At 35.9% G+C, this 14,719-nt stretch overlaps 1 protein-coding gene across 3 annotated transcripts in view; it reads right to left on the reverse strand.

Moving 5' to 3' along the window:
* Positions 1-14,719, reverse strand: part of DPP10 (dipeptidyl peptidase like 10) — a 1,448,345-nt gene that overhangs the window by 79,995 nt on the left and 1,353,631 nt on the right. For all 3 annotated transcript variants that reach the window (XM_017536067.2, XM_017536066.2, XM_017536068.2), the window contains exons 9-10: positions 7,627-7,781; positions 1,123-1,220 (exon numbers count right to left, since the gene is read on the reverse strand). In XM_017536067.2, coding sequence (XP_017391556.1) covers positions 1,123-1,220; positions 7,627-7,781 — 253 coding nt within the window. The remainder of the gene's footprint in view (positions 1-1,122; positions 1,221-7,626; positions 7,782-14,719) is intronic.

Genomic DNA, 14,719 nt, shown 5'->3' on the forward strand with positions numbered 1-14,719 from the left:
GCCTATCTTTAAGGTCTTCCATCCAATGTGGATGAAATGCTCTGCAACTTGATGAAAGAGGCCTTACTTCATTTTCTACTTTTGTTATCAACCAGTCCTGAGCCTCTATCTCAATCATTTACTATCGCTGGGATTTATCTTTTCCATCAGGAGGAGGAACAGTTTGTATTAGGTAGTTAATGAGGGTCTTCTGGCACAAGCATTCCATAAACCATTATTACCTTTTCAAGTAGGTAAAATTTCCACATACATCACGCTGCACTCTCCGTAAAAATGACCAACTGGGATTAAATTTTCTCTAAATATGTCAATGAAACAAAATTTGAATGAAATTTCTGTTGGAACCAATCACCCTGATTGTCAATATCATCAAAATAAACTTTGAACTTAGCCCCACATTATTCAATATAATGTGAAACCATTTTTCTAAATCAGCTGTCTATCCCATCTCTAGGCTTGTGATAAATTTCTAAAGAGCTGTAGTATTTGAAAGAATCACTTTGAAGTTTGAGACCATGCTGGATTTCAAAATACACATAATTATTTGAGTAGCTGTTCACTGCTGAAGATTTTGTTAATATTAAAATTATACTTCTGACCCAATAAAATGTGTTTTCTCCCTGATCAAGCTTCTTAAACATAAAGATTTCATATGTAGGATATTTTGAGAAAGAGAATCATTGAATGTCTCTGTCTGCAGAAGAAAGCTAAAGAATCCTTGGCAAAACCGTGGGGAGAAAGTTGGAAAAATTCACAAATTCCAGAGAGATTATACACTTCTAAAGAGCACCTTGAAAAAATATGTGGAGCAACTATTTTCTTGAAGAAAATTTAATGGAAAATGGTCCTTTGCCATCTCTGTCACATCTCTAGCAAAAGACCTAATCCTCAGTATCAGTCTCTTCGGTCATTTTGTGGTGCTGATAATCACCTTGGAGCTAAATGCTTCTTGGGAACAGCCAGACACTGAGAATGATTTCATTCCTCACTAATCGAGGTGGCTTCAGCTTTATTTTCAAGTGGATTTGTTGAACTGATCACATCTCTCTCTAAATTGCAACAAAATGATAATTGAAGTGAAAATATCTAGTTCCCCATAAAAGTGAAATTGAAATTGCATACCTTGATTTAAAGCTGTCAGGTGGCATGAGCTCCAGTGTGTGAGTTGGTCCATATAGGTTTACAACATATAATTTTATTGTTGGGTTCACTTGACCTGCCTTTGAGAAAATGAAAGTTATAGTGCAAGTATATTAAGCATTAGAATATATTGAGCAACAAAAAGAAAAGGACTTTTGATTCATTTACTGTTTTGTGTTAGAAGAGGAAAAAAGTTTAATTTCTCTGAAGTAAAAATGATTTTAAATTCAACAACATGATTGCTTTCAATTGTTTTTTCAGATTGCTGCTCCTCAAGCATTTTCATCAGACAATTAAAGGTGATAGGAAATTGTGATGACTTCACTCATTAGGCAGTGCTACAGTGTTCTTTCCCTAAAACGGCACCAGTAGTTCAAGTAGCTACTCACGTTAGAGGATATGAAATGCAATGGGAAGAAGGTTTGGTGAATAAAAAAAAAAAGGAAAGAAGGAAACCTACCCAAACTAGGTGCCCCATGCTTAAAATTCCAAATCTCCCAGGCTTTTATTTTAAACATCACTAATCACTAAATGGGGTAACTCATTTGCATAATTGACCCTTGGGAGGTGGGCCATGGGCAGACTGCCCTCACTGAGTACTGAGTACCTGGCATGAGGAGCAGAAAGGCAGCAGCAAGGATAATGTAATTTGAGTTCAGTGAATCAACATTTTATTAAATAAATAATAACTCACAGGCATAGTAGTTGGTATGTTTCTGGCACACAGTAGACACTAAAGGCATTGTGTACATTATCTAATTAAATCTCCCTACTACAGTCCTAACATATAACCATTTTCTTAGTCACAATGTAGAATCTAAGCAAACTGTGCAAGGTGAAACACCTAAAACTAAGAAAGTTAGTATTTAAACCCCGGTTGCTCTTCACTGTGAATATTGTGCTTTCTCTTCTTTCCAACAAAATGTCCTTCAAAGATTTGCCAAATATACTGTGAGTAAGTAGGGGCAGGAATGAGAACTTTCACTGAATGAACAACAAAATGGCCTTCAAAGTTTTGCCAAAGATACTGTGAGTAAGTAGGGGCAGGAATGAGAACTTTCGAGCAGTTTGAATGAATGAATGAATAATCACATCAATGATGTACCAAATTGCTTGATTACTTGTGGCTCAATATATTTCTAAACAATACACCATTACTTTTATGATGTAGCTGATGCTTAAAGAAGTCTGTGTGAGATATATAGAGAAGAAAAAGGAAATTAAACATTAGTTGAATTTAAAGATCTGATAAAAATCTAAAGGGAATGAGTAAACTGATTTAAAAATGACCAAGATCCATTTTTAAGGAATTGGTATTGACAAAATCCAGAGTTAAATCAGAACCAGAATCAACATAATACATTCTACCAATAGCCAGCAGGAGTTCCTCAATAACAGTTTTGTTAGGATATGAAGAGACTAGAACATTGGTAGAAGTGCATCATTCACTGGTTAGAAGTATTGAGCCAAAGGAAGAAGTCAGGAAAGGTTTCCACTACAGAAATGAGATAACTATTAAGAGAAATTATGAAATTGGTTTATAGAGTAAAGGGCTCCCTGGAAGATAAGCTATGAGCCTGCCATACACCGAAGACTATAGAATTTATATAAGATTCTTATATGTAATCTATATAAGAATTTGCAAATCTTTTCATTATTCCCAAACCTGACACTGCCTCAGCACATTTGTTGGGCAGGTTAGCCTTCTGTGACTCTCAGGAGCTCCCTTTCACATCATTCTTGTTTTAATTTAGTTGTCATGTTTCTCCCTGAAATTAATGGCCTTATCTATTTAATTTTTAGTCTACCATTTCTCTAGCTGGATCAGGTATGTTAAACTTTAGAGCTGGATACAGTATGAGCAGTGCCATTCAAAGTGTTGTTCTTGGACCAGTAGCATCAATAAGCATCTCCTGGAACCTTAAAAACACAAATTCATGGACCCCACCTGAAACCTTATTCAGACTTGGAATTAGAAGCTCTGAATGTGGGCCTATGAATCTGTTTAAACAAAATTCCCAGATAATGAGTTTGTAAATTTTAATAAAACACTGATCTATATCTCTAACCTTATCTATTTATCTATCTACCTAACAGCTCAGTGGCCTTCAAAAGTTAGCCAGCATCAGAATCATTCAGAGGTCTGGAGAAGCCTGTTAAGCTACTGACTGCTGAAGGCAGTCCACCTCCAGCATGAGACTGATACCCTATGAAGCTGATGAAAGCACCAGATTTTGAGAATGGGCTTAGCTTAATGTGTAAGTCAGAGAAACCTGAGTCCAAATGTACACTCTGTAATTTACTTGGCATGGCTATGAGAACATGCTAAATAATCTCAAGTATCATTTTATTTGTCTCATTTTGTCATATTCTTTGAGAATATGTCACAAATCAGAAATTTTAAGTGGAAGTCTTCCTGCCTGTAGATAAAAATATCTCATAGACTAATAAAAGGTTTATATAAAATACTGAAAATAGTATATGATAGTGAATTAAAAGGATAATTATTAAGACACTAAAAGTTCTTTTCTAGTTAGTGAAAAGCTGTGCTTCTATTTTTTTATCATTCAATACACTGATTAAAGCAAATGGGAAATTTAATTAAATTAGATATATCTGCGAATTCTTACCAACAATGCAGTTTTATGGCATGCTTTGTTAAAGACGTATCAGTTATCATATCTTTAAGGCAGTTTCCTTTATGTCAGCAGCAATACAAGCTTATATAGGATCACTGATACTCCAATTAACTTCTACATGAACACAAATGAAAAGTCATGCAAACTTGTGGCCAGTTTTCAGACCAAATGTGAACAACTCGACTAAGCCTTAGGTTGCCTCCAAAATTCAAATGTCCAGCATTCTATAAACTCATATTTGTATCTTTCCATGAAGTTTTGAAATTAAGCACACATCACAAATTCATAGTATATGGTTCTGTAAATTTTAATATTTGAATCATTTTAATCATTTCAAGAGTTTGCAGACTACAGGGTATTCATCTTTTTGTTTTTATAGTTACACTTGCCATAAAGACTGCAAACCCACAAATTTCTTTATTATTCCAAAACACAGCCTCAATAGCAATTAACCTTATTTTACTGGCAACTAAATTGTCATTAAACAAGATAATGTTTTAATTAAAAAGATTAACCTGAGGTGACTAGGATAGAACTGTGCATCTCTTTTGTGCTGAATTGCTAATGACAGGGTATTTTATGAGTTCCGAATCATGCTGAATTAAGTAAAATACATATGTATTTGTTTACTGTATTTCATTAGTAAATCTGACCACATTAGGTATTTGTTATACACATTTTAATCTAGTTTAACTTAAAGCACAATTTAGTATAAACTCTATATGTTGTTTCAATTTCCAAAGTAGCACTTTTTGAAAGTTTATTGCCTAAGAGTGAATTGAAACAATACATTCGTTACAGCAAAAAACTAACAAAACATCTTTGAAATGAGTAGATAATAAAAAATCTGAAAATCGAAGTAACACAAGCAAAATAATACTGAAATTTATTTTAAGAACAAGTACCAAAACAGATTATTTTATTTGACTCTCATTGTCTTTAGTACCTGGGTAGGTGAGCAGGTCTTCTTACTAAAAATCACCTAACTGAATATCTGCATATTTTTTTATTTTTAATAAATATTAATGGTAGTCATCGTATATAGTTATATATACTATTTGTATATATAATGGCAGGTGTGAGGCTAAGAATGGCACCCATATATAGCTAAGTGATAAGGAGTAAATGGAGCAAATAGAGCTCTATATATGTGCTAACTTGACAAGGAGATGTTTCGATTCCAACTGTGTCTTTGGAAATACAAACTGTTGACCTGTGGTGGTTTTATACAGAGGGATGAAATCAATAGATTTTAGTTGTTTTTTTGATTCACATAGAAAAGCCATATGCATTAGCTGCATCTTCAAACTGCCTTCTTAGTTCTAGACTCATGGTGCTTGAACTTGGCCATTCCTAGGCCCCATAATTTTGATGAAATCAATAGATTTGAGTTTTTTCTCTGTTCTTAAAATACCTCCGACTTGTATAACAGCACTAAGCCTTTTAGAATCTGTTTGCTTATTTGTAAAATAGAGGCAATTGTGATAAAGACCAAATGAGAAAAAACCAAACAAGTGGAAAGTCTCCCTGAAAACCTAAAGTTTATCACTAGCACATGTAATTTCTACAATTAATAAAGAAGCATTATCATTATGCCTATCTTTGCTATTAAGCAATATTAATTTATTAAAAGAAATGATCAAATAATAAAGTAAGTTTATATTATTGCTGGCATAATTTACCATATAATTTGTCATAAATTATCATAAATTATCAAATAATAAAGTATCTAGATTTATATTATTGCTGAATTGTTGCTGACATAATTTAATTTTCTCAAATGCTTCCATTGGTCCATTTGTTTGTCTCAATCTAGTCAAAATTATGAAGCCTAGGTGTGGCCAAGTTTAAGCACTATGAGTTTAGAACTAAAAAGGCAATTTGAAGATGCAGCAAATATATATGGCTTTTCTATGTGAATCCAAAAAAATCCATTTCTTTTGGGAAATCAGTTACAAACAGTTGTCCCTTCCACAGAACTGATTGAATTTTCTTACTGCAGTGCATTGAGCAGCTAGATGTGATTTTATTCCATTTAGGCAGTGCACTGAGGACCTGGATGCTATTTTATTCCTTTGTGCAGTGTACTGAACAGTTGAATGTGCCTTTCACAGTATGTCACTAGTTCTCCATTTCATATTAAAATTGTCAGGTGAATATTTATTATCATAAATCAAACAACGTGAGAATTAATATATTTGAGGCAATTTTTCAGGTTTTCTCTGGGGAAAAAATAGTGCTGGTAGGCTGTATAGGCCCAAACTCTCATACACCAAAAAAAAAAAAGAAAGAAAGAAAAAGAAAAAAAAAAGCTAAATCTGTAATTGGGGAAAGCAGTTCTTTTCTTTGAGTACATTAAAAATCTCTTGGTGTGGATTATTTTTTTGTGAAATTAAATCAGTATTTTCTCCTGAAGAGCACTGTGTATATATGCCTTCTAATCTATGTCCAGAGGATATCCTAAAAATGGCATTTTAAAATCATGGAATCAGGTTCTTCATAACCTTGCATTTAATACTACAATCTATGGAAGGAAGATGGATGAGAAAGAAAGGCAGTAGCATCTCACTGAGGAAAATGCTTATCTTATTTGTGATCCTCCATAATCAAGCCTCTTTTTTTCTTTATCGCCCTTGGATAACGTGAATCTGGTGGACGGTGGGAATAGAAGGAAAGTGTGACTGATCCCACCCTCACCCTGACGGGGCTACAGTAATGGGGGTGATGGGAATTTACCCAGTAGTATATCCAACTAATGTAGTGCGTGATTTCAAAAGCTGAAAACCTATTGTGCTTGAAAAAACAAAGTACAACTCACTAAAGAAATGGTTTTAAATGGCTCCTAAATTGTATCAACATCCTTTCTTACTTAGGAGCTAAAATAAGAAATGAAATCTTAAAACTTTCCTATAAGACATCTTTACATGATTTATGTATAGGAGGCCTTACTCATGAGCCTTCTTCTCTGTTACATAAACATTGGGAAAAATACATGCTTAAAAGAGATCTCAAGTAATTAAAGATAGCATACCGAGGAAAAAAAAAGTACAATTCAGATGTTTTGGCAACCCTCTTATAGAGGCCTTGCCCAAAACTTGAAAACAGTTTTGCTGTCTGGAACATATTTCCATATTTGCTTCATCTGATAAAAAAATTCCAACTATCTTACCTACTCATGGCTATGACTCCATACTGCCATTTTATGTGATGTGTTCTAGAATATGCTCTGCCAAGGTAATGCTGATATTAATACTAATAAAGGCTTTATGCTTAGTCTATTATTTATGAGTGATTTTTTATGCTTGGTCTATTCTTTATTGAGATTCTTTATGCTTAATCTATTTCATACTGGAGATTCTTTATACAGTCTATTTTTTATAGAAGATTTATACACATTAACATATAGTGCATTAGGTGCTCTAAGAAATCATAGGAAAGAAGTTAGATTTTTCTTTTTTAAAGATCTTCCAATGTATTTGAACATGGCACTTTCCTCTCCCTTGTAACACCTATTATGGGATAGGCCTTGCAGAAACCATTGTCCTGGCCTCAGTATATCCCCAATCATTTCTCTCCCTCTTTCAACTGTAACGTGTGAAAAAATAAAAGGGAGCATCGAAAGGAAAGAAATGCAGCAAAAGTGAAAGTTCACACACTTTCAAATTATCTCTACCTCATTCCACCCAAGCATTGCATATAGACTACCGGCAGTTCGAAAATGATGAGTCTGAGAAGTAAGAAAAACTGTTTTCCTCCAAAGACAACTTGCTCAAGAACCAAGAATACCATCCGTCAAGTCACTAGTGCAGAGAGAGAAGCAACAAAATAGTACTTCCATGTTACTTACCTTAGGATACGGATACTGTTTTCCTTTGGGATACAATGCTCCAGTAAACCGAGGAATAACCATGCTGGGTACCAAGGAGTCATTTATCATCAGGAAGGCAAGTCTTTCTCCATCTGGTGACCACCAGTGGGCGATGTGAGAATGCAGGAGTTCCTCTAGAAGAAATGAGTGTTATTTGAGACCAACTGTAGAGCTGTGGGCTCAGTGACCCACAAATATCTGTTCTTGAAATCTCCGTTGTACATCTACGTTTTCTAGACTGTGTATCGGCTTTTATTAACTTCCCTGAGGATCCTCCAATTCTAAGTTACCCTTTTAATTCCAGGAAGAGCAGCTGTAGAGGAAGGAAACAATGAAGCAATGAAGTCAGGATTTCATGGATTTTCAGCAATGTAGACAGAACAGATGAAAGCACTACTGGAGCAATCAGAATGAGAACAGTGATTGAAGGGTGAGATGTAGCCTTAAACCATATCCATGTCATGATTCATTCATATTTGTATGCAATCGTATTTGCACTCTATCTTCATCAAACAAGTTGAGGGCCCACTAAATTCATCAAACTATTTTAAGCTCTAAGGAAATGGAAAAAGAAATATACTAGATATATTTCATGTAATTCAAGATCCACTATCTACTTTTTGATTCCTGCTTTCCGGTCCAGAAACCTAACTTACATGAACGACATCAAAAGTGCCCCCATATCCTCTGGCTTCCCGTTGGCAGGAGATTAGAAAGAAGAGAATAAAGTCAGGTTCTTTATTCTCTTGGTTCTATCCTAGAATGTTACCTCAGGCTGGCTTTGAACTTTAAATGATGTCACTACTCCTGTCACTGAAGCCACGTCTACTCAAATTTCTCCTTCTGTGTCTGGTAATGGCTCATCTTTATGGTCATAGGAGTTGTAACAACTTGGCTACTAGCTTCGTTTACATCACTTTCCTTTGTGATTTTCTTACCCCTTCACCTTAGCAAATGTTCTCTTTGTAAATAAAAAGATAATAAAGTGTTCTCTTTGTAAATAAATTATCTTCAAAGTATGTTGTTGAATGTGCCAACACTTGGGACTCTTACAGATACAGAAGTTAATACTAGCAGCAGACTCAGAAGAGACCATGAAAATTAGATTTGGAGACAATGTTTGTCATCTCTCTATCTATAAGTGGAATTTATCACCTTCTCAGGTGGGAGTTAAAACATAGACAGTCCATAGCAAGAGATGGAATTATGAGTAATCAATCATCACTGGTGGTGACATGGAATAAAATGCAGCTAGAGGGAAAAGGCATTGGGAGAACAAGTGCTTGTGGCACTTACTTGCTACAACAATGGTGATTGTAAAGATTAGGAAATATAGTTCTCATGGTTCTTCTGATACCCCAGAGATATTACACAGGAAAAAGGAGAACTTGTAACCCTGATTGTGAAATTAGGAATGCCCATGTAGACCAAAAGGTCACGATGATATCTTTGGAAGAGTCCCTCTCTTCTGTAGTTTCAGGGAAACTATGGCCACAGTCTAAGAGAACATAGGAATTGTTGCAGGGCTGCAATATATATTAGAGTTTCAATTCCATTTTTTCTTTTAATGTAAGACAAAGATATTCATAAAGATGGACTGGGACCCCAACACGCAGGATAAGAGTGTTTGGACAAAAATATACAGTATAGTTATGATTTCTTAACCAATCTTATAAATAACACGTTACAGTTGAATGCTGCTGTATGTGGTTAATTTTATGGCTGAAGATATTGCACATCAAAATTCTGACAAGTCTTTTTTCTGACAGAGGCAACCTCCATCCAAGGGAACTAGACCTCCTCTGCATAGAGGCAGAGAATGGAAGACAAATTTCTGTAAAACTTGTAGAGTATGCAACACGGGGATGTTTCTAGAAATCTAGTAGTTTGGGATCCACTGGGATATCTCTTCCAAAGTGAGAGAAAAATTGTTGGAATTGTACTTATGCAAAAGTAAAGAGGAATTGAATTCTTTGGAATTTGAAAACAACATAAGCCACATTGACATATGTTCTCTGTTTTATATATCAGGCAAGCTATAAAGCTGCCATTTCTGAGTGGAATCAGTGTACCAGGGGGCCCTGCAACTGATCTAGGCCATATTGCAACCTTCTCTACATCCTGAACCTTGTGACTTCAGCAGATCCAATGGCAATGTCAGTGTCCATGGCAAACAGAGATGCTGTGTGGAGCCGTCAGCACTCTCTACATGACAATCATCGGACAGGCATTACAAGAGTAAAAAAGAAGACCATTGTCACTTGTATTAAAAAATATTATCATTTCATGAGTAGTTCTTTCCAGGGCTCCAGCAGAAACATTTAGCCTCACCATGGGATACCCACTGAGCATGCATCCCAAACTGCGCATCATGAACTGATTGTTATCTGATCCACTGACCACACACACACAGAACCATTCCACTTCAAAATAAAAGAGAAATTGATCCAGAAAACAAATGTGACTGCCCATGGTTCTTCTCTGCTTCTCTGCTTCATCCCCTCTTCTCATCTTACATCTGTGCCACAAGGCATGTTTTCTAACACAAGTTGGCAAGAAAGAAATAGATGTAGGCCTGGTTTATGGCAGGTCTGCATGATGTACAACAACAAGCTGGAATTGGGTAGGCTCCATACTACAATCTGACTCAGGAGTGACACTGAAAGACAATAATAAACAGAAATCTTCCCAGCTGGTAAGACTTTGAATAGAATATTTAGTTGTCCACATTATATGGCAAAAGACTTGAGGCATAGAACCATCCTGACTCATGAACAGTAACTAATAAGTGTCCACCTGATCAGGGATATGGCAAAAGTAAAATTAGAAAACCAGTAACAAGGAGGTTTAGGAAAAAACAAGTGAATCAACTTACTAGAAACGGGAAAAATGCGAAAATGTGAAGATATTATTCTCTCATTGAACATCCGCTGGAGCATATCCATAACAGAGGAGGCTGTCAGTCATCAGGTAGACGAGATGACTGCCAAGTACATGTCCGTTAGCCTCTGGCTCCCATCATTGCCTGCCAATGGTAGTGGCCATCACTGAACCTTTGACATAGCATCACCTCTCAGAAGAACAGCTGATGGCACGTGAATTTTTTGCCACAAAATATTTCCCTTTTTTGAGATAATGTAATGTGGAAGGCATGTGAATTATATGAAAACCTTTCCATCAAGACAGCGCAGCAGTTTGTCATCACAGAGATACACACATATTCTGGGTGTGGATTTGGTTTTGCTGCCTACTGTTTTATTCAACACTGTTCTTTATATAAGCATTTATCCATTACCATAATAATCTATATTACATTATCTCAAGAAAGGAAATACTTTTGGCAAAAAGGGTCATGGGCTCTGTGGTGGAATTTACTAATTATTTCATGTCATCCCCTAGCTATATGTACCTGGATTGACTGAAGAATAAAATAGTCTGCTCTACCTCAGTTTTGGCACTATTTGTTTAGCAATAATCTTAAAGCCAGAATGCCATCCTTTAACATGCAGTATGTCCCACCTGCATAGCCATGAGGTACAGATCTAGGCACTATGGGGTAGAAGTAGTAGTGTTATCTTTTATTATCACACCAGTAACCCACAGGACACAATTTGCTTCTCATTCTCAGAATATTGAAGTTGGTGAATTTAGAAGTCCATTGCCTAAAGGAAGAGTATATCCACTAGGAATATAATCATAATTCTATTCCTCTGAATTGGAAACTGAAATTTTCTTCCCACCATTGTGGGGTCATTATGCGCGCCCACCTCCTACACACACAAAGACAAAACAACAGTTTCTAAGCTGGGTCTGATGACTGACTTCATCTTCCAGAAATAAAAATGTGTTTGCTATGCAAAGGAGGGCAAGGAGAAATACATTTGGAACTCAGGAGAGTTACAAATACATTTTTGCCCAATAGTACTAGTTCATGGAAAACCAAAATTGTAACTACATAATTAAGAAAAGGATGGGGCCAGGTGCAGTAGCTCATGCCTGTAATACCAGTACTTTAAAAGGCCGAGGCGGGTGGATCACCTGAAGTCAGGAGTTTGAGACTAGTCTGGCCAACATAGCGAAACCTCATATCTAAACAAACAAATAAACTTTTTAAAAAAATATTAAAATTAGCCAGGCATGGTGGGCAACTGTAATCCCAGCTACTCAGGACGCTGAGGCAGGAGAATTGCTTGAACCCAGGAGCCAGAGATTGCAGTTGGCCGAGATTGCACCACTGTACTTCAGCCTGAGTGACGCAAGGAGACTTTGTCAAAANAAAAAAAAAAAAAAAAAAAAAAAAGAAAACAAGAAAAGAATGGAAAGGAATAAGATTTAGCAGGAATGAAGTTTTGGCCTAAACCTGCCTGTTAAATAACCTCTCTAGCATGCTGACCAAAAGTAAAAGTAAAAGGAATGAACATTTGAAGAAGGTAACTGTAATTGCCAACTAAGACCACATAATAAGCTTATTTTTTTTAATTATGGAGATATTTTTCCACAACCTTCTATGAAAAATACAAGTGGTGGCTATATTTATAAATTTCATATATATAACAGGACTAATACCATCCTGCAATGAAACAATAGCAGATGAGATTTTGTGTGCTTCTTTTCCTGGGAAACAAACTTTTAATTTGAATTATAAGAAAATTCTTATGTTCTCTGACTTTTTCTTGAGTATGACAACTAGGAAACCCTGGCAAATCAAATGAAGGGAGGAAGTGAGTACATGGAATGTATTTTCTTATCTCCCATGCATTGAAATTATCTGAGTTTGGCTTTGTCCAGCCAAAAGCCACTGCTTTTATTTCTGTAAAAAATTTACAGCACTCTCTTCTACTTTCAGGTGACTCCTGTGTCCCCTTTACCCTTTGGGTGTTAATGGCTAAACCATTACAAGCCATGATTTGTGGCATTTACCTTATTCATAAATGGCGCCTTCACAGATTAAACCTCCTTGAATTACTCCCTTTTGAACATGCCACCTTTCTTCAGTTGTGATATTGACACTGATTTATACAACTCAACTAACTTACAATTTGCTTAAGGAGACATGAGTTATACACATGACATATTGAGGAAAAAATATACATATACATGTGTGTGTGTATCTATGCATGCTAAGGGCCAACTGTGTGTAAACTCTATGTTCTTTTTTTTTTTAAAGACAGAGTCTCACTGTGTTGCCCAGGCTGCTGTGCAGTGGCATGGTATCAGTTCAAACAATTTTCCTGCCTCAGGCTCTTGAGTAGCTGGCACTACAGGTGTGTGCCACCATGCCCAGCTAAATTTTGTATTTTTATTAGAGATGGGGTTTCACTACGTTGGCCAGGCTGGTCTCAAACTCCTGACCTCAGGTGATCCGCCCACCTAGGACTCCCAAAGTGCTGGGATTACAGGCATGGGCCACAGCGCCTGGCCCCTGTAAACTCTAAGTTCTATGAGATTTGAAGGTACACAGATATCCCATTGGCTAAAGTCAATAATCTAGATTTAGTACTTCCCATGAGTAAGCCTGACACAAATTTGAGCACACTGTTCAAAAGAAAAGAGGTATCACCTACTGTCATTTATTTTAGCATGATATATGATTAATGTTCTTCCCCATAAATGTACCAAATAATACATACAGAGAGCTTTGCGACTTTCTTCAGATGGAAAAATAAAGCTACACTGAATGGGAATGAAGTAAATAAAAGAATGTTTAATATGGATTGGTTTAACAGTCATCCTGGATAAGGCACAAGCTTCTTTAATTGCAACTAATTTACTCATGGATTGAAACTTTCTGTGTTAATTATATTATTTACAAAGAATTTATTTTTACAAATGGCATTTCATTCCAATTCAGCGTAGGTTTGACTCCTCATCGTTTTTATTACTCTGATTTAGAAAATCTCACTGCAGAGCAGATGGAGTTTTCAGCACATGTGGTTTTATATCACAGACACTTAAAAACATAGCCACAACACAAAGCACTTCCTCAATACTGAGATACAACCACTGTGTTTAGATTAATGTGCTATTCTAAAAAGGAAGCTGATTTTTTCTATTTTTAGTTTATCAGTTTAGACCAGCAGGATTTCCTGAGGATGCTACTTGTAGCTCTGCAGGCCTGTGGTTGATTTTTTTTTTTTTTAATTTTCTGTATTTCACTGTCAAATTCCTTGTAAGAATAGTCTATATGCACAACCTTCTTACTCCCCATTTACATGTCCATCCACTGCAGTCTTGGATTTGGCCCCACCTATTAACTGATTTTACTCCTGTCCAGGTCATCACGGATCTATGAGCAAATCCAACAAAAACTGTGGAATCCTTCCCTTGTTTGACCTCTGGAGACTCAGCACTATTGATAACCCTGCCTTCCTGTGACTCCAATACTGCAGTCCCACAGATGGCACTCAGTCAAGTGCTCAAGAAATATTTGCTGAATCAATGATGAAATGAATGCAACTTGCCAACTTCACGTGGCCAAAAGAAGGCAAATATTAATGTGAAAATAGGCATTTTGCCCTGTTTTATTTCAACAAAAAAAGTGTAACAATCAGAAGCTGCTGCTAAGAATATTGCTTATCTTGTGAGTTTTTTCTCACTTTTTCATCCTTGTCATTCTTGAAGACCAACACAAGGACCATGTCTTCTATGAAGCACCTGACATTCCTCCATCCCATCAGACTTAGTTCTACTTACAATTCTAATTAGTATGTGAAATAAATCCTATTTATGCTCATATTTACTATGCTTCAAATGGTTCCTAATATAATAATTGTTTATGGTTTATCTCTACATTAAGTTGGAAATACCCAAGACATGAAAACCCGTATTTCTCATTGTATTGCTCTTAGATAATGCCTGACAGACATATTTGCTCCACAGCTGTTGAACTGAATTTTAAGGAATAATCCCCTAAATATACAAGGTTCTGAAACATATTTATAAATCATTGAAGCATGTTAGTTCCATTATTCTACATGCTTAAATAATTGAAAGTGAGTAAATTTTTCCTATTTAATCGTTTAAATGCTGTATGGAAATTTTCAAAACTGTGAAGTTGGTAACTGTAAACTTT

Source organism: Cebus imitator, unplaced genomic scaffold, assembly GCF_001604975.1.
Source record: "Cebus imitator isolate Cc_AM_T3 unplaced genomic scaffold, Cebus_imitator-1.0 Scaffold95, whole genome shotgun sequence".
Classification (NCBI taxonomy): domain Eukaryota; kingdom Metazoa; phylum Chordata; class Mammalia; order Primates; family Cebidae; genus Cebus; species Cebus imitator.